At 35.6% G+C, this 27,443-nt stretch overlaps 2 protein-coding genes across 6 annotated transcripts in view; both read left to right on the top strand.

Annotated features, from left to right (window-relative positions):
- Positions 1-27,443, top strand: part of CDH12 (cadherin 12) — an 887,545-nt gene that overhangs the window by 789,727 nt on the left and 70,375 nt on the right. For all 5 annotated transcript variants that reach the window (XM_074329053.2, XM_088796454.1, XM_074329054.2 and 2 more), the window contains one exon: positions 21,069-21,188. In XM_074329053.2, the coding sequence (XP_074185154.1) occupies positions 21,069-21,188 (120 nt within the window). The remainder of the gene's footprint in view (positions 1-21,068; positions 21,189-27,443) is intronic.
- LOC148758456 (uncharacterized) lies at positions 7,223-9,660 on the top strand. The gene is made up of 2 exons (XM_088796370.1): positions 7,223-8,457; positions 8,578-9,660. The coding sequence occupies exon 1, from the start codon at positions 7,535-7,537 to the stop codon at positions 8,090-8,092; it is 558 nt and encodes a 185-aa protein (XP_088652496.1). The 5' UTR covers positions 7,223-7,534; the 3' UTR covers positions 8,093-8,457; positions 8,578-9,660.

Here is a 27,443-nt window from a genome sequence, read left to right as displayed (position 1 = left end):
GATTACAAAATGGGAAGATAAAGATAGGGAACAATGGAAACATAAATGGAAAGTCTTCTCAAATATGGTCAAATTTAGGAAAAAATAAAAATTAAATTAATTCAAATCAGTGAAATATATGAAAATTCTAAATAAGAACTTTCTACTCCCTTTCATATCATATAGAATCATATAAATACTGATACTAATAAAATATCTTCATTTAACAGTGAATGATTTTCTAATGCTAAAAGAAACAATCACTAGCCCATTTATTACATTTTCTTTCACAAATATATTTGGGTTTTATAGTTTTACTCATTTTTTTACACTCCATCTTTACTCTATCATCAGTGATTTCTAAACACTCACTAATATCAGTATTATTAATCCCTATTTTCTTAAATAGTTCCTCCCCAAGGTCCTCCATCCACCTGCCTTCTTTCACTGCTTTTCTGATGGATATTTCAGATCTCTCCATGTCATGTTTAACTCGTTCATGGTTTAGTTTCTTATTTTTGACAAAAGAGATCCTAGTATAATTTCTAAAGTGTATTTAAAAAATAAACTTATATTATCCAGGTAATGAGTTCAAGTTTGCCATCTACAATTGTGTTTGACCACATATGGTGAGCTTGAATTAATCTTTTATTGAAAGAGTGAAACATTGTGAAGCTAAAGGTTATACTACCAGCAACCCAATTTAATCTGCATGTAACCATTTGATGTAAACTAACAGTCTATGTCACACAGTTATTAAGTCCAGTGCCTGAGGAATCAGACCAGCTGAATCATAAACTAGTTCTATAGTTGTTTGGTCTTGGGCAGTGACATAAAACGTCATTGTCTTAATTTCATCACCTGTAAAAAGTAGACGATAGTATCTTTTTCATAGTGTTGTTGTGAGGATTACATTCATTAATATATAGGAAGTGTTTAGAAGAGAACCTAGTGTAATAAATCATTACATTATAGGGTAGTTGCAAAATTTAGGTGAATATATTTAAAAATGAAAACTTCAAATATTGCCTAATATAGCACTATAAAAAGGTGGGCGACTCAATGTAGTAGCAGTAGTAGAAATACACTGATGTCCTCCAAAGTGTGAGAGCAATACAGCCAATCTATATCTGGAACAAGTAATTTCCGTTTTCCTGATTAAAAATTAATTTGGAAATACTGATAAAGTAACAATAATACAAACTTTTGTTAATTTCCACAATTGCTTTACATTATATTTGTACGTCTCTGGGTGAGTTTGTAGCAGTAAAGCAAATTACAAATATATCACAAACATCTTGACATAAGAATAAATTCTGACAAAATACTATGATTTCCAATAATAGGAGAGAGAGCATGATGCATTGATGCCTAATTTTTTATGGCATGAACAAAGAAATCCACTGGTAATGGATTGCCAGTGGATTGCATGGTGCCAAAAATGTAACGCTGAAATCTAGATATTGCTTCTTAATTAAATATTGGCAATATCATTTGATATAATTTTACAAATTTTGCCTTGTAATCTATTTTCACTTTAGTAAGACATTTATTATTTAACTTGAATTTCCAAGTCAATAAATCATGAAATATCAAAATGAATCTACAACCAAGGACTAGATAAAAAATCAATATTCCTCATTTTTCCTACATGAGAACATATGGGCTACAAGGGTGCTAGACATTTAAGTAATGAGATTGAAAAGGAGATCCAAGCCTCAATGTACATTACTCCTATTTGACCTTAGGTGTGTGTAGCTACTTGGAAAATTTCTTGTGCACTTTCCAAGTATTCAGTTAATTTGAAATTCTTTATTATATACATTTACAGATCTATTAATCAGACAAACATAAACTTAAAAATAAGAGTAAATTTAACAAAATAGATTGTTTTACTACTTGAATTGAAAAAAAATGAGTAGTATAATTATTTTTTCATTGTGGTAAGAACACAAAATATATGAGATCAGTCCTGTTAAATTTTTCAGTGCACAATATAGTATTGTTAACTATAGGCATAAATTTGTATAGCAGATTTTTAAAATTTGTTCATCTTCTATAACTGAAAATTTATACTCATTAAACAGCAGTTCCCAATTTTCCCCTTCCCCTAGCCATTGGAAACCACTGTTCTACTCTCTGGTTTTGTGTGTGTGTGTGTGTGTGTGTGTGTGTGTGTGTGTGTGTGTGTGTGTTTGACTATTTTACAGAGGTCATATAAGTAGCATATTAGCATAATATCCACAAGGTTTATCCATGGTATTGCATATGGCATAATTTTCTTCCTTTTAAGTCTGAATAATATTCTATTGTATGCATATACCACATTTTATTTATCCATTCATCCATCAATAGGCATTTAAGTTGTTTCCATATCTTGCCTATTGCCAATAATGTGGCAATGAACATGAGAGTGTGGGTATCCATTTGAGAATCTGATTTCAACTCTTTAGATGTACACCCAGAAGTGAAATTGTTAGATTGTATGGTGGTTCTATTTTTAAATTTTTGAGGCAACTCAATACTTTTCATAGCAGCTGCCACATTTTAAATCCCCATCAACAGTGTAAGAGTCCAGTTTCTCCACAACCTCGCCAACACTTGTTCTCTATCTGTCTATTTATCTATTTATCTATCTATTTATCCATCTATCATGTATTTGTTTATGAATAGGCATTCTAGCCAACATGAACACATATCTCATTTTCGTTTTGGTTTATATTCCCCCAGTGATTAATGATATTAAGCATCTTTTCATATAAATGTTGGCTATTTGTATTTTTTAAATTAAATTGTTTGCTTGTTTATTTGCTATTGAGTTGTAGGACTCCCTTACATATTTTGGATATTAACCTATTATCAAATATGTGGTTTGCTAATATATATATTTATTATTATTATTTTTTAACATCCTGTAGCTTTCCTATCATGAACAGAATCCTCTCTCAATCTTGTAGTTGAGAGAACCAAGATTTATTCTTACACAGGGACTTCAGAACACTAACTTTTTATAACTTTCCTTTTTTAAAATGTCCATTATATTTATTGGGGTGGCATTGGTTAATAAAATTATATAGGTTCCAAGTGTTCATTTCTATAATACATCATCTATATATTGCAATGTGTGTTCATCACCCAAAGTCAAACTTCCTTCCATTACCATATATCTGAACCCCTTTACATGCTTCTACCATCCCCCAGTTATCCCATGGTAATCACTAAACTGTGTTCTGTGTCTGAGTTTTTGTTTGTTTGTCTTGTTGGTTTGCTGCTTTCAGTTTTATATGCTACATATGAGTGAAGTCATGGTTCTTGACATTTCTGTCTGACTAATTTTGCTTAGCAGGTAATCTTAACATCCATCCACGTTGTCGCAAATGGCAGTATTTAATATTTTCTTATGGTCAAGTAATATTCATTTTGTATAGGTACTGCATCTTCTTTAGCCAATCATTTACTGAAGGACACTTTGGTTGTTTCCATGTCTTGGCCATTGTGAATAATGCTGCAATGAAAATAGGAGTACACATATCTTTATAGATAAATGTTTTCAGATTTTGGGGTATATGAAGAGGAGTTTCTGGTCATATGGTAATTCTATTCTTTTTTTTTTTTTTTTTGAGGGACCCCCATACTGTTTTCCATAGTGGCTGTACCAGTTTACATTCCCACCAGCAGTGTATAAGGGTTCCTTTTTCTTCACAGCCTCACCAACACTTGTTAGTATTTGTCATGTTGATAATAGCCATTCTAATAGATGAGAGGTGGAATCTCATCGTGGTTTTGATTTGCATTTCCCTCATGAACTTGGGCATCTTTTCATATATTTGTTGGCCATTTGTATGTCCTCTTGGGAGAAGTGTCTGTTCAGGTCTTCTGCCTAATTTTTTCAGTTGGATTGTTTGACTTGTTGCTGTTGTTGTTATATGAGCTTGTTATATATTTTGGATATTAGCCCCTTTATGTGAGCTGTTGTTTGCAAATATCTTCTCCCATTCGGTTGGTTGCCTCTTTGTTTTGTTGAGGGTTTGTTTTGCTGGTCAAAAGCCTTTTAGTTTGATATAGTTCCATTTATTTATTTATTTTTTTCTTTTACTTCCCTTACCTTTGAGGTCAAATTCATAAAATACTCTCTAAGACCAAAATACATAAGTTTAGCACTTATGTATTTTTTTCTATGCATTTTATTGTTTCAGGTCTTATATTTAGGTGTTTGATCCATTTGGTGTTAACTTTGGTGTATGATGACAAATAGCAATCTAGTTTCATTCTTTTGCATATGGCTTTCCGATTTTGTGAGCACCATTTATTGAAGAGGATTTCTTGTCTCCAGTGTATGTTTCTGGCTCCTTGTTGAAAATGATTTGACCATATATATGTACATTTTATTCTGGGTTCTCAATCTGTTTCATTGGTATGTGTGTCTGTTTTTCTGCCAATACCATGGTGTTTTTATTATTGTCACTTTGTAGTACAATTTGAAATTAGGGAGTGTTATACCTCCAGCCTTGGTTTTTTTTTGTTTCATTTTGTTTTGTTTTTTTCCTTAGGATTGCTTTGGCTATCTAGGGTCTTTTGTGGTTTCATACAAGTGCTTTTTTTTCTTCTTCTACTTCTTTAAAAAACACCATTGGGGTTTTCATTGGAATTGCATCAAATCTGTATATTGTTATGGGTAATTCTTTTTTTTTTTTTTTTTATGGAAATTGTGGAGGACTCAATTCTGTATCTCAATGCAAAATCTCACCCTTTGGAATGAAGAAATGGAAGCCCTTAGACACTGAAGCTCTCTCTCTCTGAGATGGAAAATGCTAAGAGATGGGGTCCATTGGGACCCTGTTTTTCTAATACTTAGTCTTTATAGGTAATGGATGCCTGTGAATAAAGAAACATCAGTGGGGTGAAAAAAAGCAACCCAGTAGGAAGATGATCCCCATCAACAGAGAAGTCCTAGCTTAGTGCCCTAAAATCACAGACTAGAAGGAAGTCCACTCTGTAGCCTGACTCCAGTGGAAGGAAATCATTAGACTCTATAGACAAGACAATAAGGGAAACCACAGCACATTGCTTTACTTATAGTTGCTCTGTTGGGTAAGATTTCAGGAACAGAACAAACTGCTATTCAAAACTTTAAAGGTGCAGAACCTTCTGTTGAACGTGGCCCAGGTTCAGTGTTGTAAAGGAATAAGAATAGAACTTGGAACCGAAGCTGATTCCCCAACATGCAGGAAGAGTTCTTGTTTGTCACATGGACTTCCGGCGAGCTGCTAAGTCTTTATAAGCCAAGAACCAAGCCCTGTTCTGAAGTTTATCTTCCATAGCTTCTGTTATACCACTGACCCATAACTTGTAATTGTACCAGGCAAAATTGCCCTTCACCAAGTTTTAAATCTACCTTTTAAATCAAATATGAATCGAATTCTTGACTTTAATATCATGGACACTCTTGTGTTCCTGCAGACACTCGTGTCTCATGCTGAATCCCCGTATTGTATTTGGTCTCTGTTCTGTCTCCTCAGCTGAGTAATAAAATCAATTCATGGATAACCCCATCTAGCTATCACTCACGTTCACTTAAAATTTTAATCCCTTTTTATCTCTTAATCTGCACTATATTTCACGTCTGGCTTACAATTTAAAAGCTTTTCAAAAATACTATATATGAACAAATTTCATATAATGATATAGTCACCAAAATATTGTAAAGTAATAGTCTTAATGTCATTGGGGAAGTCTCATGATAAATAATCAATCAGAAACTAATTAAGAGATATAGCTTCTATTGGGGAATAATGGCATAGTTAATTCTATTTTTGTCATCAAGAATGCATTTTAAAGTAGCAGCTATATAATTTTCATTGTTTTAAGTTGTAGGATACCTCCAAGTTATTGGCATATATTATGCAATTTCACTTAGTTTGAGCTTGATGTTTCATATAGTATGCATTAAAATTATGGTTTAGTGATATAATGGTGTTTATCTTTCCTTTTATGTGTTACTGTGAAAGTTCAGAGTGGTTAATAAAAAGATAATTATTGTATAAAGCAATAATAATGTATATGTTATTTTTATTTGTTGATGATTTTTAAAACTCATGTCCAACTTTTAAAGTTATTTTATAAGTGAAAATGTGCATCACCATAAGAAAGATAACCCCTTTAATTTCAAATCTTAGGTTGCATTCTCAAGATAGAAACAGATGAAGTGAAAATTTGATAGACACTTCTGTAAAGTAAAATGAAGTAGAAAGTCTATCAAAGTTTAATTTCATCAACTATCAACTTAATCAGGCTCTTTTGTCTCAAATCAAAACATATATTTGTATAGCGGAATCTAAAGATATGTATTCTAAACCTTTCATTTTAGAGATGAAGAAACTGAGATGACATTATTTTGCTAAAGCGTTTTCAGTTGTTCATCAATTGGGAGAATTTGTAAGAGAAGGCATAAGAAATGTAGTAAAGTTTGAATTTTGTTTAACTACAGCTTCTTTCTGCCCTCATGAATTGGATTACAATGAATCTAGCAAAACAAGTAGGTTTTCAAACCTTTTACTTCTGTAACAATTAACTAAAACCAAACCTTGACCTAAATCACTGCAACATTTAACCACAGCAGCACAAAATAAATAAAACCTTAAATCACAATACTTATAATCAAATAACACCCTTTTTTTCTATTAGCTAAGATCATTTAAACAACAATGGCCACAGCTATTGCTACATCATAGCTGTATATGATTTACACCATTATGCATGTGGATTTGTGAGCACTTCTGCAAATGTTACAATGTCACGTGGCATTATCAAGTCTCTAAGTTTGTGAAAACATCAATAATCAAGATTGCATGGTCTCACTCAATATGAACTGCTATAACAAGATTTAGACTTTATTATAATGACTTTTCCATAGATGACACCTCAATACAGTATTTAATTTTACAAAAATTTGTTTTCTTCATTCAAACTGAGAGTAGAATTTCACAATCCTCTGCAGATGTAGCAGGGCTTGATGTGTTAGGATTACCAACGTGTTAGTCATTGATTTACTGTATTATTTTGCACTAGCATTAAGAGTTCTCATGGCACTTTTGATTTGAAGCAGCTCCTTTGATTTCGGCAACAGACAACAAAGCAGCGTTACTGTCATAACTATTGACAGGAGGGGGACATGGAGCCTTTTGCTTGAGTCAAGAGACAATGCAAGGCTTCATTGTTAACTTTAACATTAGTTAATAAAAAAATATTGTGGGGGCGGAGCCCCAGAGAGTAGTTTCCAGGCTCTCGGCCTCACATAGACAGGTGCCTGGCTCAGGTAGTAAATGGCCAACTGTGATTGCATGGCCATCAGCTGTGGCTAGTTGGCCGTCAGCTGTAACCAGTGAGCCATTGGCCACAATATAACTGCTGTGGCTAAGAGGGAGAAGAGAAAGAGAAGAAGGATGGGGCTAGCAAGGAGATGGCGGCTGGGCTGGCAAGCGTGGATGGCGGTTTGCGGACAGTGTGTATCCAGCCTCCAGTGAGAGTATAGTGCCGCCAGAGAGAATAAAGTGGTATGACTCCCCTACCTATGGCTCCGTGGGTGTTCCTTTTTGGCCTCACCATATCCTGCGTTCTTGTATGGGGAGCGGGAGCAGAGACCCTGCAGGCCTCCCAGCACGACAAATGGCGCAGCGAGCAGGGTCCCCCGCACGACACATGGCGTAGTCGGCAGGATATGGTGCCAGCCAAAGCTCTCCAAAGGACGGTGGAGCAGTTTGTGCATGTGAACACCCAGCCTGAGGAAGACCAGGAGGAGCAGCTGCCGGAGAGCTGGACCCCCGTGGAGGGGTGGGAGGACGTGGACGGTTCTCCCACCAGCACAGGAAAAGCCATGCAGCTGCTGGAGAGATGGAGCCCCGTGGAAAGGTGGAAAGATGTGGACGGTTCTCCCACCAGCACAGGAAAAGCCATGCAGCTGCTGCAGAGATGGAGCCCCGCGGAGAGGTGGAAAGATGTGGACGGTTCCCCAACCAGCACAGGCCGGAGAAAGCGAAGGTCGTTGCAGCCCTGTGGGCCGGGGAAGTTCCTGCTCAGGCAGCCCGGATGCAGGACTTATAGTCCCAGGAGGTAACGCTTGCTGAGTCCTCCGTGGGAGATGAGGGTGAGGTCAAGGTCATCCCTCACCCCCAGGACAGCCCTGGTGAATGACTATGGACTATGGGGAATTGTCTTCCATCCCTAATTTAATGGACCGCTTGACTGTTTGTTTGGGAACTGTAGTTAGTGGAACTGGGGGATATTTGCTTTTGTCTCTTGACTGGCCACCATTGAGAATATGTAAGCACCTTGATTGTGAGTCGCTGTTGTTCCAGCAGGGTACCCTGAGAGGCACAGAGAGAGTGGCAGTGCGCTGAGAGGTCTGGCTGAGCCCTGAAGATACCCTGGCTGTGCCCAGGAAGTCGGGCTGTTCCCAGAGAGAGTAGTAGAGCCCTGAAGGTACCCTGGCTGTGCCCAGGAAGTCGGGCTGTTCCCAGAGAGAGTAGTAGAGCCCTGAAGGTACCCTGGCTGTGCCCAGGAAGTCGGGCTGTTCCCAGAGAGAGTAGTAGAGCCCTGAAGGTACCCTGGCTGTGCCCAGGAAGTCGGGCTGTTCCCAGAGAGAGTGGCAGTGCCCTGAGAGCCCTGGCTGTGTCCAGGAAGTCGGGCTGTTCCCAGAGAGAGTGGCAGTGCCCTGAGAGCCCTGGCTGTGTCCAGGAAGTGTGGCTGTGTCAGTGCCCTGAAAGCCCTGGCTGAGTCCAGGAAGTGTGGCTGTGCCCACAGAGAGTGGCAGTGCCCTGGAAGCCCTGGCTGTGTCCAGGAAGTGTGGCTGTTCCCAGAGAAAGTGGCAGTGCCCTGAGAAATCCTAGCTGTGCCCGGGGAAACTAGTGGTACCCTAAGAAGTCCAGGAAGTCTGGCTGTGCCCAGGAGTACTGGTGGTGCCCTGAGAAACCCTGGCTGTGTCCGGGAAGACAGGTGGTACCCTAAGAAGTCCAGGAAGTCTGGCAGTGCCCAGGAGTACTGGTGGTGCCCTGAGAAACCCTGGCTGTGTCCGGGAAGACAGGTGGTACTCTAAGAAGTCCAGGAAGTCTGGCCGTGCCCAGGAGTACTGGTGGTGCCCTGAGAAACCCTGGCTGTGCCCAGAGAGCCTGGCTGTGTCCAGGATATTGCATTCACCCCCAGGCTCCTCGCACAGGTCCCCTCGCGGAAGACGCTTGTCGCGTAGATTGTGAGGCGAGAGCCTGTAGGGGTGGAGTGTGGGGGCGGAGCCCCAGAGAGTAGTTTCCAGGCTCTCGGCCTCACATAGACAGGTGCCTGGCTCAGGTAGTAAATGGCCAACTGTGATTGCATGGCCATCAGCTGTGGCTAGTTGGCCGTCAGCTGTAACCAGTGAGCCATTGGCCACAATATAACTGCTGTGGCTAAGAGGGAGAAGAGAAAGAGAAGAAGGATGGGGCTAGCAAGGAGATGGCGGCTGGGCTGGCAAGCGTGGATGGCGGTTTGCGGACAGTGTGTATCCAGCCTCCAGTGAGAGTATAGTGCCGCCAGAGAGAATAAAGTGGTATGACTCCCCTACCTATGGCTCCGTGGGTGTTCCTTTTTGGCCTCACCATATCCTGCGTTCTTGTATGGGGAGCGGGAGCAGAGACCCTGCAGGCCTCCCAGCACGACAAATGGTGCAGCGAGCAGGGTCTCCCGCACGACAAATATTTTCTAATCCAAACTCATTTTTTAAATTTACATATTTAAGAGATACGTATTAAATATATATTACGTATCAAGCTCCACAATAGGTGCTGGGATACCCCCAAAAACTGTAAGCAGCCTTCCGTTTGTGTGCTGTTTGCTGCCTAGTGGAAACGTAGGAAATGCCAAACATGATGTTCCATTAACACATGGACATGCGTTTCTGGAAGAGGAGCATGTAACTGGTGGTCCAGTCAAATATGAGTGAGACTGTGAAGTTCAGCGTATAGAGAGGGTGAGAGTAAAAAGTTGAGATGTTCGAAACTTTAATGGGAAAGCAGAGGAAAAGGGGTCTGTAAAGAAGACTAAGAAAGGGGAGAACTGAGAATAAATAATCTTGAAACCAACCAGAGTTAGAGACAACTTAAGAAAGTGATTTGTTTCAACCACCTAAAGGCCCCAAAGCAGACAGGTAAACATAAGGAGCACTTCTTACTCTTGGTAGGAAAGATCAGTGAACGGGGAGCTGTATTGCAAAGCTGAAGGAAGTCGTTGTAGGCCTAACATGTGCTAATAGGAAGTACTAGGCTCAAGGGAAGGCAAGATTTCAATAAATGGAAGAGGCTGATAGGAACACGTAACAGTGAGTGAGTTTGTCTGTAGCACTTCCAGCTGTAGGCTGGATTATGGGAAGTAGCTGGGAAGCAGGCAATCATGGAAGAAACCGAACGGTGATTTACACAGATTGTTAATTTATACTTTGCAAACTTTTATGGAATTTTGATATGTTTGTAATTCTTATATGAGAAGCTCAGCGTTGTTACCCAAAAATTGATTGTCAGAGCTCTAATTTTTGTTGGATTGTTGTGGGAGCAGTTTGCAGACTCTCTGCCTCACGTGGAAAGGTGTTGGCTCGCTTATTAGATGGCTATCAGCTGTAATCAGATGGCCATCCACTGTGGCTGCGTGGCCATCAGCTGTCACTGGTTAGCCATGAGCCACTAATATAACTGCTGTGGCTAAGCTGAGGGGTGGGTTGCCTGGTTGGCAGAGAAGCAGACGGCAGATTGTGGATCGTGTGGCTCCTGCTTCCTGTGTCTCCAACCCAGCTGCCACTGAGAATAGTGGTATGACCCCCCCTATGGCTCTGTGGTTGTTCCTTTTTGGCCTCACCATATCCTGTGTTCTGGTGCAGGGAGTGGGAGCTGAGACCCTGCATGACAATCATGCAAAAAACAATTCTTCCAGAGGGGAGGTTTGAAAAAGGTGAAGAGTTAAATTTTAGAATGAAAATAAATAGATGGGTGTCAGATGGTGAATAGTCTTGAAGGAGTTCAGAATGCACACATTGACTCATGGCAAAATACTGAAGGAGTTGGCCAGAGCAGTGACACATTCACAATCCTGTAAATAGAAAATTAATCTGTGGTAAAGGAAAAGTCATTTGGGAAAGCATTAAGATTGGATATTGTTTCAATTTGTAAAACACATTACTGCAATTAGAAGGAAACAATAGAATCTCATTCCTTATGAAGATGAATAATTTTAACAACAACCATTTTGAAGTGGGCTCCCTATGTGCCAGTTTTATGCTAAGAATCTGTATGTGTTAACTCATCAAGGAGTTCCATGAGACCATGACTACTTATATTCCCATTTTGGATTTGAAATAGCAGAAGCTTAGTGTATTTAAGTGAATTGCCAACATTTCGCAAATGTGGAAGTAACAGACAATCCTAATTCAAGTCAAAGTATAAAATTTCACACAAAAAGGGGTTGATAGTTTCAAATCATCAAAATGCCTGGTGGTTGAGCTTCGTCCAGTTTTGATCAAGAGTCCCCACTTTTTTCCCCCTGGAATTTCCAAGTCTGTGACCTCTTTCATGTAACTGTCTCTAGTCACGTTTCTCCCAAGTTTTTGAAGTGGAAATAGCAGCATCCAGAGAAAAAGAGCATTTTCTAGAAAGTCTCAGCTACATCTCCTCTAGTTTTATTGACTTGAGATGAGTGATATTTACACTCCCTAAGAAATCACTATCAGCAAGGGGAGAAAAAAATAAAACAGGCTTGTGATTAGTTTAGACTTGACCCAAACACCTTTAAAGAGTTAAGCTTTTTCTAACATACATATCTAGAAGTGTGAAGGAAGTAGTAATATATGAGTATTGTATATGGACATTTTTTAAAATTAGGTATGATTAATTTGGGGAAGGATTTCTACATTATCCGCTGAAATTACATTATCATCCTTATAAAATTAAAATAACTTACAAAATATCTATTTAATTACAGAGCTGGTTATAGGGTTCAATACTTTGACTTCTGGCTTACACACACACACACACACACACACACACACACACACACACACACGCCAGCCCACATGCACAATTGTATTTTCCCTTCCAATAAAACTAGATAGACAAATAGATAAATGGATAGGAAGATAGAGCTAGGTAATAGGTAGGTAGGTAGGTAGATAGATAGATAGATAGATAGATAGATAGATAGATAGATAGATAGATAGATATAGATACATAGAGAGACAATAGACACCTGGTGGACAGATGGATCAATGAATGGATAGATGGATAGATAGATACATCTTCCTTCCTCTTGGTAGAATCATCAAATCAAATAGAATCATAATTTTAGGTGTGTATCAAATGAAATAATCACATTAACTGGACCTTTGCACCTTGGCTAAATGCATTTGTATCAAAAATAGTAATTTATTTTTCCTTTGAGAATAAGATACTGTACAGAAAATATGCAAAGTTACAGCTTAGAGACACTGAATGGATGAATTGAAACATATATTTCATTATGATTCCTGTGGAATTTCCTATAAAAATAATTTTTGAATGACTTTAGGCACAGAGAAGGCAACACTGTACCATTACTGGATACCAGAGATCAGTATGTGTTACTGGGAGCGGATATGAGTGTGTGCGCTGGTGTTCCTGGTACAGAATTCTTGGCACACAAAGGAGAGATAAAAAGCTCATAAAAATGGATTCACTTATCCATCAAAGTACAGTTGACTCACAAGGTATAAATATGTATAGCCTAAAATATTAAGGACATATCTAGGAGGAAAGTTTTATAATCTGAGAGTGCTTTGGGGTCTTTGGACTGAATACCAAATCATAAGCAGATGTCACAGCATTATGTGTGTCAGGGGATACTGTGAGGCCACAATGAGCAGGGTCAGAATTGGGGGCAGAGAGAAAGCAAATTTCCTGCTCTGATCCTAGAAGTACAGTTCAAGAGGGCATGACTTCTACCCGGGGTGGCGGGGCGGGGCGGGGGGGGGGCGGGGAGGGGAGGAGAGTGGGTGTTTCTATGACATAGGTCTTTTCTAATCTTTAAAAGCTCTGATTATTTCATACAGATTTAACAAATATGCAAACAAATTATTTTTTCTTGGGTCTCTAACAAAGTCATCCAATCATCGTAGTCTACTTGTTTACATTTTAATGTATTTAAAAAATACACAAAATTTGCATTTTTCTAACATTTAAGAGATAAAATACAGATCAGAATATGAACTTTAAGGTGTGGGAGCTGAGGACAGAAATCATGCTTGTGATACACATTTGGGAGGTGTCACCCTATGAGTGGTGGAAGAAAGTAGAAAGTGAGTATAAGTATGTACTTATTTTAGTCTATATACACTTAAACAGCATCTACTATGGAAAACTCATGATTTTATTATAAAAACTCATTTAATACCGCCAAAAATGGATTCAATTTTTTTCACTTTTTTAATGGGAAATATAAAACAGAGTTTAAGTAATTAGCTTGAGGTCACATCGTTGGCTAATGGTTGACTTAGAATTCAAACCTAGGCACTAAGGCTCCAGAGACAGTGATGGCCTGCACAATGGCAAGAAATGCAACCTCTTTTGAAGATAGAAATAATTTTCTAGGGGAATTATGTGGGACTGGGCTTCTTAGGCCTAGGTGCTCATTAGACTTATCTGCGGAGATTTAAAAAATTCTGATTCTTGGCACACTCAGAACTATTAAGTTAGACTTTCTGACAGGGGCCCAGGAATTGGTATTGTCAATCCTCTTAAATGCCTTATATGCAGCCCTTGTTGAGGATAAAGAAGACAGATGGGTCATTTATACCTCTCAGGGACAAACATAGGAGAATCCTCAGAAGGAAACTAAGAGCCAAGTGCATGAGCAATGCAGTGAAATCAATTGTAAAATGGATTAAAGGGCCAAGAAACATTGAAGACTAAACTCACCTGATGTGTATCTATGCTTAATTTTCCTTTGTAATTAAACTTTGCTTTAGCAGACCTCATGTTTCAATCTTATAGTATCCAATCTCTTTGTGGGATTCCACACCCCTGTACACACACACACATACACACACACACACCTGGCTGATTCTGAAAACCTTTCTGCTTTACATTTTTTGCTACATTATGTCTTTTTTAATGTAATAGTGCTTACATTTATTTTTCTATCCTACTTAAAAAGACATTTCTACGTGTTTATCATCCTATATCTAAGTCTAACTATATTGTTTCTTGTTTATAGTATAATGTATATAGGTAAGGCAAAAGTAAAAGGAAATGATATGCCATGTGAAATCTCTCTCTCTTATCTTGTGTTTGCTCATCAGTCCTGAGAAGGTATGAACATTACTCAGCAAAGAAATTCATATTAACTCCCCTTGGGTTTGAATTTCATATTGCAGCTATGTCTTGCTGATGGAATTTTTTAATGTAATGTCACTCACTTTTGGTTCTGCTTTCTTAAGTAAGAACAGTGATATACATTAGAAATTCAGCACAAATTAAACTTCCTAATTAGTGTTTAAAAAAGATTGTACAGGTCATAACTAGCTGCCAGGTCACCCGTTTAGAGAATTGTATATATAACATGTGTGTTCTTTGGGTGTATATTTGAGTACTATAAGCATCCAACTGACAAACATTTATTTGAAGACTTACTTCATGACAGACAGTAGATGTCCAAAGAATGAATATGGAAGAGCCATTGATGTAAAAGATTTTGTATCCCATGAGAGGAACACATGATTGAGTTTCAAATAATCAAAATGTACTAAGGCTGATGGAGTACAGAGGAGTGGACAAATTATCTTGGCTTGGGTCAGAAAAACAAGGGTTCACAGAACAGTCAGTGGAGCTGGGACATCAGGGGTAAATAGGATTTATCCAGATGGTGGAGGAGAATGTCATCCAGGGAGCAAGATCACTTGTGCAAGAGCACCGAGGCATGGAAGAGCATCAGATAAATAGTCATTCAGTCTGTGTGGTCACAGCATGGGTTCCCTGGCAGCAGGCACAGTAGTGAACTATTCTGGGAGGGATGTAGAATCTCCTTCATAGCATGTTAATGACTTTAGATGATTTCTCTTTCAACAGGAATAGTGATGCGTTTTCTTTTTTTTGTTTTCAATTGTAACTTATTTTTTCATGAAGGAGAGTACCATGATCAATTTTGTTATGGGACAATGAGCTGATGCTCATGTGTAAAAGAACCTGGAGGAGGAAGCAATTAGAATGCTTTACAGCCTTGCAGTTGTGAGTGAGGAGCCAAGACAGTTGAGAAAATCTCAGGGATGATAAAAAGCAAAGAACGTATTCACTGAATAGAATATCCATACACATCTGGGAAATTAAAAAAAAAATTATAGAAGACAGGAATTAAATTGAATCTAGTTATGTCAATGTATTTCTAAAAAGTTAGTTAATTTAATATCACACATCACAGCCCTCGGGGGGGGAAAAAAAAACAGCATAGAATATAAAATTGTAATGCTGAACATGGCATTTGACAGTAAATAATTATTTTTTACCACAAAATTTTTTTTTAAATTGTATGTTGACAATTGTACCTGGTGCTTTGGTATACCACTGAACAATTAGTTATCAAAAGAAGAAATTAATGAATCAACAAATTAATGCCTACTCTAGCTGAAATTGTGAGTTAGTAGGGTTCAATTTCACCATCACCTCTCAACCATTTTGGATGACAACATCTTTTAGTACTGATAAGAATGATTTTAACATCACTGTACTTCAGTTCTTCGATTTTAGGATGCAGACACTGTCAGAACATTTCTAAAATCAATCTCTGCCTTGATAATATTAATCTTAATGATCAAATTAATAAAGCAAAACTATCACATGACTACATGCAACCAGTAGTTAGGCATGTGTGGTTGCATTACAAAAGCAACTGGCTTTCCTGGTCTGTGCTCCAGAACCCACGTTCTCATTGTATAGAATTTAAGAAGAAGAGATAATAAAAGCCACCTAATCTAACCATACGTAGCTAAAGAACAATATTTTTAAGGTAGGTATACAAACATGGACACACAGATAAACATATACACATGAAGGAAAACCACTTAAAATGACCATGAAATGAAGAAGGAAAAAAAAAGACTACAGATTATGTGAAAAAAGCTGGTATGTATACTTTGAATAGATGATAGATAGATGATAGATAGATAGGTGATAGATAGATGCATAGATAGATATAAAGTATAAAAATAAATTGATTTAGAATACAAGTACAGTTTACAAGATAAAAGTAACCAATAAACACAGTTGCTGAAGTTTATTCATAGTATAAAAGAATACAAATAAGAACAATGAAGACTGGTGAGAATGCTGGAAAATATATCAGACTGGTAAAAATGTAAATCAATATAATCTTTTGGTAGTCAACTTGACAATATATATCAACATGTTGAATTCACATGTTTTTTTAACCCAGCTATCACAATGGTAGGAATTTACCAATTGCATAATTGTTTGAAGTAGGAGAATTCTCTAAACACAAAATTCTCTATAAAAGTCTAACAAAATTCTCCAAAGTCTCCACGAAAAGGTGATTAGTTTAAATAATGATTATGTTCTTTTATTATTTTTACAATATTTATTATTTTAATAATAACATGTCTGCCTAATATATTACTTAGTGAGTAATGTTCAAGAATGTGTGACTAGTTCTCTTTTATGTAAATAAAATCCAAAATATAGATTAGTATATAATTAGATAGATAGGTAGTTATAACAAGATAAAGATATGTTGGAAGTGTAGCTAAACCTAAAATATTAACAGTTCCTTAAAAACAGTGGAGTCTCCACCACCTTTCTTTCCCTTTCAATCCATACTTGAGGGGTGGGGTGGGGGGAGGCTCTAATTTCCCTGAGGTTCTCCTCAGCAATTCCAACATGCCCTTATCTCAGGATCTTTTTGTACCTAGAGTTGCCTCTGCATATGGCAATGAGTTTTTGTCATAGACACGGACAACTGTTTAGTGGTTACCAGAGGGTAAGGGGACAGAAGGGATGGTAGAAGATGGTAAGGGTCTCAAATATATGGTGTTGGAAGGAGAACTGACTCTGGGTGGTGAACACACAATGAGATGTTTGTATACATACATATACATATATATACATATATGTATGTATATATGTATATATATGTACATATATATGATGTATTGTAAAATTGTGCACTTGAAACTTCTGTAATTTTACCTACCATTGTCACCCCAATAAATTTAATTAATAAAAAACAAAAACAAAAAAAAACAAAAAAAAACATTTTCCTTTATTTGGCTCTCCATAGAAATGAGATTTCTCCAAAGTTGCTTTCCCTGATCACCACATAAAAAAGTCCCTCACCTTATAATTCTATTTTCTTACACTACCATATTTTATTTCTTAGCACTTATTACAATGGAATATCATACATCTATATCTATAGCTGTATCTGTACATGTACCTACACCTACATCTACATCTTCATCTTCATCTATATTTATAGCTATATCTGTATCTATCTATCTATCTGTAATTTTTTTATTTAAAAATACGTTCCTCTTACTATTCCCCTCTAGATAGAATGTTATTCTTGAGGATTTGGGTCTCTCAATTTTGTTCTTTGTGTTTACCTAGCACCCCAACAATGTGCTCGGTATGCCATAGGAAATCATTGAAGTTTTGTTAAAAGAATAACCGATTGAATGGATGAACACATGCTCATAACTTTGTGAGAAGTCATTAGAAACTGTTAAACCACTCATTGTGTGTTTGTGTATGTGCATTTCCTGACCACATAAGATATATACATATGACTTTCTAAATTGGAATTACTAAATCAAACACCATGCCTTTTATTTGTGTTTTCAGTATAAATTGGATAAAAGTGTATTAAATAATTTAATTTATGTAGGTAATATATTCCTCCTTAACAAGTTTTTTTCTTCAGAATTTTAAGATAATACAAATGTTGGCAAACAATTAAGATTGCATCATATTATGAATGAATTTACTACATGGGATTAATTCTCAAATACATTTAAACATTATCTCTATGTATACTAAAAATCATATCCAAATTGTCTCTCATGAACTCTAACTCACAGTTATTTAGGTATTTTAGTGATACCCATTTTCAGTTTAGTTTTTATCAAATGGGCTTCTCCTAATGCTTGTTTATTTCTTTGTGCTGGTTATACAACTCTGAATTATCTAGTTCTCTGTTCCTTGCTCAATCATGTTTGTATATATTGTTTGTATATATGCATACAAACACATATCATATATAGCATATATATTCTCTTTTAAATGATTGCTTAACATTTAACTGTTACTATATAATAATACTTTTGCTATTGGCTTTAACTGTTACTTTACATCACACTAATTGATTTACTACTGATCAGAGGAGTGTTATTCAGACAATTGAAATGGTTCAATTCTCTCCGTTGCACATTCTGCACTCCATTTCCAGCTAGTTATAAAGGAACATTTTCTCTGTGAGTTACATTCTTTCTGAACTTCAACATTTAGAGTGGTTACGTTGTCATCCTGGATTTGAGTGATAGGAGAATAAATTCCAGGGTGACTGCTACATGCAAGAAGATGACTCCAGTTTTTTGTAATGTCACAGATTACATTATTTCCTCGTTGCATAGTAAGCCATGACTTCATGCCCCTACCTCTTGGGCATTTAGTGTTTAATAGTGTCAGGAACTGGCGTGCTATACAAGCACTGAGGAAGGTAGGCATTGGAGATTTTTCATGCTCCAGGCAATTAGTTGAATTTTCTTAATGAAGAGGGTATGATATTGCTTGCTGTCTTTTGCATTAGTTTGGTGAAAGTGATAGAACAGCCAGAAAAACAAGCTCATATAGTGGTACTTAATTGTGTTCTTGCAAACACCTACAGAGGTACCTCTAAGCACTCTTGAATCACTTACATTGGGATCTGCCATTTACTAAACCAAAATTAATCTCTACTGTAACCGAGTAGATAATCATTTTGGTACTCTGGATGAAAATTAAGAAAGATGCTACAAGTGCCATTAGTTTTGCCATTTAGTGATTCTTCTCAGTTGCCTGAAGTAAAATTGAATGATGCCTTTTTGCTGCTTCTATGACTTACGGGAATATCTCTTTATTCACTTATTTAAAATTTGAGCTTTAAACATAAAAATTAATAACAAATAATTTAATACTACTTTTGCAAAAAATATTTTCTGAATACTTGATGAAGGTTCATATTGATTTTAAATCCAAAAATGTAAAAGGGAAGATCCTAACTCATTTATTTTTTTATTCTCCATTGAGCATATGGTGATGGTTAGGTAAAAGTTTATTAAATTTGTTACTATATATTTTCTAGAAGATATAATAACTTTTTTATTCAAATGTATCCTCAGAGTAAAACAATCCATAGTGGTTCAACTGCAATATTTATTTCTAGAATTAGGCAGCATTCAATATTTGTAGACTTCCCTATACAACACATGTTAGATAAAGTAATAATGAAGATCCATGAGAGTTATTTTTTTCTTGGAAAAAAGAATCATTTCTTGTAAGAGGGAAGGGAAGAGAGGAATTTACTCACCTAACTGTTTCTGTGGCATTTAAGGAGGACATGTTTTTGGTGATTTTTAATACAGGTCCTCAATGCCTGTTTGTCAAATGATTATTAATGATGGTGCAAATGATGATGATGATGATGATGATGGTGATAGATGATGGTGGATCATATCAGCTCTCACTCTTGACGTCTTAGAAATGTTTCTGTTCTTTCCTCCTAGAAGTTTCCTTTGTTGGAAAAAAGGTGTTGTGATAAAGTACATTTTTCATCTGTTGATGCAGCTAGAATTTACCAAAGCATCTTGAGATAAGAAAAGCATTTTAAGATAAAGTATTTGTCATTGTATGTCTAACAAAAGTTATCATTTCTTACTTTATCACCTCCTTACCACTTGATTTAATAACAATTGAAAAACAAGTAGAGGTGAAGAGAATAGTCTTAGCTTTCAAAGTAAAACTTTAAGATTCAGTTTGTTTCCATTTTATACTGCTTTATGGAAAAAGCCTGAATGACTAACTGGGAGAGAGCAATCATGCATTCCCCAAACAGATCAGCTACTTTGAATTCCTCCAAGATATGAAGTGTTCTATCCATTGTATAACTTTGGGTTTACATAAACGTAGCACTCCCTTTGTGCTCAGTAGAGATCTCCTTCCTTCATCAGCAACATATTTATTTTATTTAAATCAAGTTTGATGATCATTTTGATTTTACTTTGTTCTCAACTCAGAATAGTTGCATTGAATAGATACTCACTTAAAAAGTTCTTAGACTTAACTGGGACTATGAATATATGAGATGAAAGAAAACACAAAACTCTCTGTTCAACTTCCTCTAGTACATAAGTAATATGACCAAGTGTCAAAAAAAAGAAAAAAGCTACAGATAATTTGGATTGTGTTTAATGTGTTTCCGTGTCAGTGAGCCCTTAAGTTAATCCCATCTTGAGTCATAGAGGTGCTTCTGTAGCTGTAATTGCAATTATTTTCGGTTTCTCAATTTCTCAAATATTCTGTCCTAATTAAAGGCTTCCTCATCCTAGTATGTAATTGTTGAATTTTAAATTGCAATTACAAATTACTTACACCCTTTAAAGTTCAATAAGCTTTTAAACCTTTTAGCTTTTCTATTGATATCCTAATCATGAAATTAAAGCATCTGTAGTAATCAGATGAGCTAATGTAGGCAGTGTCATGTTTTCTTTGGTGTACAAATCAATAAAATCATCATGATGACTTTCAGTTCAATGATCTAGCTACTGGAAATGGGCACAGCCTTTAAAATAGATATTTAAAGTATGTATCATTTGTATTACCAGCTATAGCGTTACCTAACATTTCAGTTATAATGGTTAAATTATTCTCAGTGACATCAGATACTCCCAGAATCATTAAGCAATACCAAATACCAAAGAAAAACGGAGTCAGACAGATAAAATGTATGGCCGTGAGCTTTATAAAGTAGAGATGTTAGAGTCATATTGTCTTATTTTCCAGGTGCATATGTGCTCCAGGTCAAGGCCACCGACGCAGATGACCCAACCTATGGAAACAGTGCCAGAGTCGTTTACAGCATTCTTCAGGGACAACCTTATTTCTCTATTGATCCCAAGACAGGTAATTTTTTTTTTTTTTTTATTAGAGGCAACATTATTACCGCCCCTTCAAATATTTAAACTTTAATTCAATCTTGGCATGGGAAGTTGCCTATTTTAATACTGCATTAAAGATTTTGTGTGCTGCACATTAAGCAAAGGAAGATAGGACCTCACCTTGATGCTATAGAACTCTTTCCTTTGGGTTGAACAAAATAAACCACTTAACATATGTGTCAATTCCAAATTTGTTAGTTAGGATTCTCTGTATGAGTCACTTGAAATTTTTTAAAGTCCAAGCGTGTGTGTGTGTGTGTGTGTGTGTGTGTGTGTGTGTGTGTGAATATATATAATTATTCTGGCTAAAAGAGCTTGTTATTTCAGGTATTTTTGGTTGGTTTCAATTATGTTCAGTTTTGGGCCTTATCAACATGTGATAAGATCATGGAGCTTCTGTTGTTATTTTTGATCAGGGTTAAGGATGACGGATTTGGATTAGCATAAATTTGCCCTTCTAACAGGGGTAAGTAGAGGGTTGACAAACTTGAAACACTAAGGTCAGTAATTTTTCTGGTCTATGTTTTTGAAGCCGGTCTCATTTTTAAGTCAAGCCATTTAAATTGCAGTTTTCAAAGATAAACATATAAAAATCTATGGGAAGTATAGAAAGAGCAGGAAGATTTTGTAGCCCCTTTTAAATTAAATAAGGTTCCCCTGTTTCAAGAGAATCTGTTTTTGAATGCTGGATAGTTTTTAAAGAGATCCAGTCATGCTGAACAGTAATCAAAGTAAGTGTCCTGTGTCACAAGTAAAGCAGAAACTCCTTAATGACAGTTATTTCATCAACTTTTATATAGTACATCATACTATATAGCATATTGAATGTAATACTCTTTATTACATTAACTGAAAACATTAAAAAACATTGTTAATGTACTGAACTAATAAGATACATTTTGTTTTAAACTTGTAAATAAATCTTTAAAGAGCTACATGGATTTGAAAGGTATTAATTCCAGACAATGTACATGCAAATGGGATAAACATTTCTAAATTTATACTTCATCAAAGTGTGTGCTAAAATCTGGAAATCCAATTAGATGTAGGTTAATCAATTAACCATGTATTAATGTTTCCTAGAAACATAAAGTCAATTAAGTGGAAACGGAGAAGCAGCACAAGGCAGAGTTTCTGTCAGCTGAACTCATTCTCTCCTCACTTCTTACCCTCCTCATCAATCTAGTGGGGGACACAAGTCAACGAAAAGCTAAGGGAATAATGCAGGGAGTCACTCCCTTTTGTAAGTCTAAAAACGAATAGATTGTCATCAGGACAACATCAGGACTTAAAGAAGGGAACATCTGGGCTGAAGATAATCCAAAAAGTTTTAAGACAAAGAAGTCCTTTTGGTGTGGAAATAAAGTCAGAGACCAAAAGCCAGGGTGTGCAATATTAAGAGTGAATGAGTGACGGGAGAAATTCCACTTATAATATAAGTCATTTTCAAGAAGTATGGTACTGAAGATGAGATGACATTTGGCAATACTGGTGTTGAGGAAGTGTGTGGGTATTGTTCTTGAACTGTGGGAAACTCACACATATTTGTAGGAAAAAAAGGAATCAATGTTGAGGAAAGTATGGGGAAGTCATTCAATGAAGTTTATGATGGTACAGGGTTTCAGAGGAATTAAAGTTTGGACAGTAGGCCAAATGTATAGACAAACAAGGGATTTTATCTAAAGTATTACACATCCTTTTTATCAGATAGAAGCATTATGAGTTATTATTTATTTATTTTGTGTATAATTACTTACCTTTTTCAAATGTACCATAATGGGTAATCTAACAGGAATAGACGTAGGAACAATGTATGTCTCTAATACCCCTTCAGCCTCTACAAAGCACTTCTCACACAGAGGGGATGGAAGAAAGATAAAGGAAGTCTGCAGTGATAAATTCAGTATTAGAGTACACTTCTTAGGTTGCAATAATTAACTCTATAGAGTAAGTGGTTTAACATAATCAGATTAAATGTGGGAGCAGAAAGATGAAGGGCTTAATATTGGTGAAAAACCTATAAATGGAACCAATATCTAAATTAAAAAAGAGATAAAATCATACAAAGATGAACTTAGGCAGGAAGTAGAGATGAAGAATATAATTGCTATAGTCAAATTAACACTAGACAGACAATTATATGAATGAAAATACTTGCTTTCCTCTTGACTTTACTTGTTTAACACCAACTTTAGATGATTTGTAATGCCTTTAAAAAGTATTATTTTATGGAAGAGTATATATGTATTATAATATGGCTTTTGTAATTGTGCATTTATAGTTTTATATAATGCTTGTTAGTTAGAACTAAAGATGAAGCAATTCTGGCATAAACTATAGAATAGCTTTTTTGAAGCATTGATTTTCACTGGAGACAGAAGTCTTGATACTAACAATACCTCAGACCACTCGACAGGAAAAGAGTGGATGATGAGACACTTCATTAATTGAATGATAACTAGTTCTCCATGCACAGAAACCATTAAGAAGACTTTTTGTCAAATTTATCACCTTGTGGTAGATAAGAGTAAATAAAAAATAAAGGATAATTGCAAGTTCTCAGAAACGGTCTCCATTTGTTCCAGCCATATAGCTTCCTTTTATGATTCCTTCTGCTGTTATTAAATAAAATGCATGAAAAAATAATACTATCTAAAATGTCCCACATTTGAATGTAGAATACAGTTTAAAACAAATTTTAAAGAAAGAGTCTCATCAAAAGTTCTGGTGCCTAAATAATAATGAAAAGATAAATATAACCGTTTATTGTTCATTGGAAATGAGAAAACAAAAAGATTTTGTTACTGATATTGCTGTTTGACAAAGAATCCTAGCACCTCAATCTAAGTGAATATGACAAGCTTATATATAAACAATATAAATTAAAGCATTCTGTGAAATAAGCCCCAAATAATAGTTTTCTTCAAAATTGTGTAATTGGCTTAACTATGAAATAATTTGCTGTGAATTAAAATTCAAACACATTCATACATATGCCTCGAATGATTATTAAATATCTAAAAACCCACAAATGTAGATAAATCTATAAAACATTAAATAACATTTGTACTTTATTATAATTAATGCTTATAAAATATTAAATATCTGTTATATTAGTATGTCATTATATTATATACATTTTTACACTTAAATGTATTATATTTAGAAAATAATCCATAGTCTATAAAATATTAAACAACAGACATTTTAATATTTTACCCAGTGCATAAAATGAGGATCCCAAATATCTCCTAGAATTGATAATTATTTCATTTAAGAAAAAAAAAAAAAAACATTACTGTGAATGAATTACCCTGTGTCTTAACTTATATTTAAAATTGTTTAACTTTTTCTCTAAACCATTTCCACAAGAGTCGGAGATGGGTAACTAGGTATTGCTGTTTTGTGTGACATGTGATTACCTGTTGTATTTTTCTAAGTCATATAAGCCCTACTTGAGAAAACATTATGATATAATTTATCACAACATTGTATTTGAAATCTATAAACCTTAAATGTTTTTATTGTGGTAAAATATATACATAATATTAAATTTACCGTTTTAGCCATTTTAAGTGCACAATTCAGTGACATTAAATACGTTCACATTGTTGTGCAGCCATCATCACCATACATCACCAGAACTTTTTCATCACTATCTTTGCATTTATGCCCATGGTCAAAAACAATGTGCATTTCATAAGTTTTTATTTTATGTATTTAAACATGAATTTATAGAATTCATATGAAAATGGCTAAGAATGGAGTTGCGTGCATGAGCTACTGTCTCCCCTTTCCACCTTTTATTCACAGTTCTGATATTTCATGTTCTGAGATCCTGCCCTTGTTTTGTTTAGGGAACTCTGATAAAGATAACTGAGATAATTGACACTTTCTAATGTTTTACTCTTTGCATTCCAGTATCACCTCTTATTCAGAGATTGTAATCTTCAGGTCTGTTCTTAAGTGAAATCTTTCCCCATATCCTGACTGATATTTATTCCTTTAGGACTTTAAAAAATATGTTGGTGTTTTAAAGCCCCATATTAAAATTAAAGCATTGATCAGACTTTATATTTTGAGCTATGCTTTATAGTACTATATAAATACTTAACAATATTTTATGGCTTGAAAATGCTTTTGATATTAATTCAGAATAAAGTCTTAAAGGATTCAGACACCTCAGTTGATGCTGGTGAAAGAGAGAGAGACTCTCTTTTTTCTTCAAGGGCAAAATAAAAAGAGTATTTGTCTATACAAAGTAGTCACTCTTTTAATAGTTTTTACATATAGTTTTTAAGACAAGAAATGATAAGAATGTAACAAGAGCAAGGAAAGCAATAGATGTTAATCAGCATTAAGGAAGGAAAATGTGTCAGGGAAATAGACAGTTATTAAGGTAAAACAATGCATGTTACCTTTTTGTAATAGTTTTCTTATGCGTCCTGAAATTCATGACTAAAAATGTACTGCTGACAACGGTTTCCTTGCATTGTGCATTGCTACACTTCATGAGAACTCTGTGTGATTCTCATTGCCTTATTTTTAAATAGAATGCACCCAACAGCAGATAGAACTAAGAGCGTTTGGCCTTGAAAGGAAAATACTCCAAGGGAAGGTGATAGACACATGCCTTTCGGAATTTGTGGAGCTGTCATGTGCAAGACTTAAGCGGTATTCTATGCTGCCTGAGAAGTAAAGGGCTATCAATGGCTGCTATGAGTTCCATGTAGAAAGAATTTTCATTTCATTCATATATATGATGTTAATATTTGTCCATAAATAAGGAAGTGCCTCATGAGATTGTGAGCTTTAAATTACTGGAAATGCTAAAGCAGATGTTGAGTGATGAACCAGTGGGGCTCGATTTGATTATTAATTCATTTGATGCATGTTTAATTAGAATCAATGGCCTGACAGTGCTTTGCTGCTAGGATACGGAGATAAGTCAAGTATATCTTCAAGTAGACCCCATTTACTATGGAGAGGTCATCTAGTCCTCAGAAGATTACATTTTATTTTATTTTATTTTACATTTGTTTGCTGTGGGATGCAATTCTATGATACATATGATAGTGCTACCTCTGGGCACTAGATATAGACTGATGGGTGGGGAGGATTTCCTGGGAAAGGAACTCCTGGGAAAATGACTTCTAAATCCTAAAGAAGAGTTAAGGTGTGTAATAGGTGTAAAGTTGGACCATATGGTTTCTAAATTTTCTTTCTACTTGTCCTCAAAATACATTGTTGGCAACGTTTTTTTTGTTTTTTGTTTTGTTTGTTTCTTTGTTTTTAATATCATACACCTCATCTGTGTATTGATGGACAGAACATTTTGTCAATATTGCTTACAAATGCGTTCGCTTTTAAAAATCCATTTCATATTTAAGGCCAATTTAAGACTGTAATGAAATGAAATCAGTAATTTTTTATATAAACTGTTGCAAAAGCAAGTCTCTCATAACTTTTTAAAAATAATTTGCGGAATTGAAAAAAAAACAAACTTATATTCTCATTACAAAAATTAAGGCTTCTGTCTTTTAACTATCATTATTTTTGCTATCCTACTATCTCTTACTGTGTTTCCCTGAAAATAAGACTGGGTCGTACAATTATTTTTGCTCCAAAAGACGCATTAGGGCTTCTGTTCAGGGGATGTCATCCTGAAAAATCATGCTAGGGCTTATTTTCCAGTTAGGTCTTATTTTCAGGGAAACACGGTAGCTATTCTTAATAGACAGGTGGATTAAAACACTGTATTTAATAATGCTTCCCCCAAATCCTTGTTTACAAAAGGTTAATGATGACATGGCCAATATTTGAGCCTGTGATTTACTAAGAAAGATCATTTTCAGGTGCACAAATAACTTTCAATCAAGTTTTTTTTTTCTTCCATAATACACCAGGTACACTACATATAAATTTATACGAACAACCCCATCTTACTCAAAATTACATCATGAGTTTTTTTTTATAGTCTTCATCAAAAAAAACAACTAGTCTTAAATAAATCTGATAATGCTTATTTGCTCTTTTTCATAGCAGCTTAATGTGTTTGTGTGTAAAGTACATATAAAACATATTTATACATTTTCATATTGGAAATGTTCATATGGGAAATGTATTGAGTAAAAATCATGTATACACATACACACACACATATTGATATTGGAAATGATCTGTTTAAAAACAGGGCAATGCCAGGTGCATAGGAATCAAA

This window comes from Rhinolophus sinicus, chromosome 3 (genome assembly GCF_057876585.1).
Source record: "Rhinolophus sinicus isolate RSI-liver-muscle chromosome 3, RSI-T2T, whole genome shotgun sequence".
Taxonomy (NCBI): Eukaryota; Metazoa; Chordata; class Mammalia; order Chiroptera; family Rhinolophidae; genus Rhinolophus; species Rhinolophus sinicus.
This window is presented reverse-complemented; position numbering and strand designations above follow the sequence as displayed.

Excerpts from the sequence above, each read along its gene's own strand:
- LOC148758456 (XM_088796370.1), top strand. The coding sequence starts at position 7,535 with ATGACTCCCCTACCTATGGCTCCGTGGGTGTTCCTTTTTGGCCTCACC.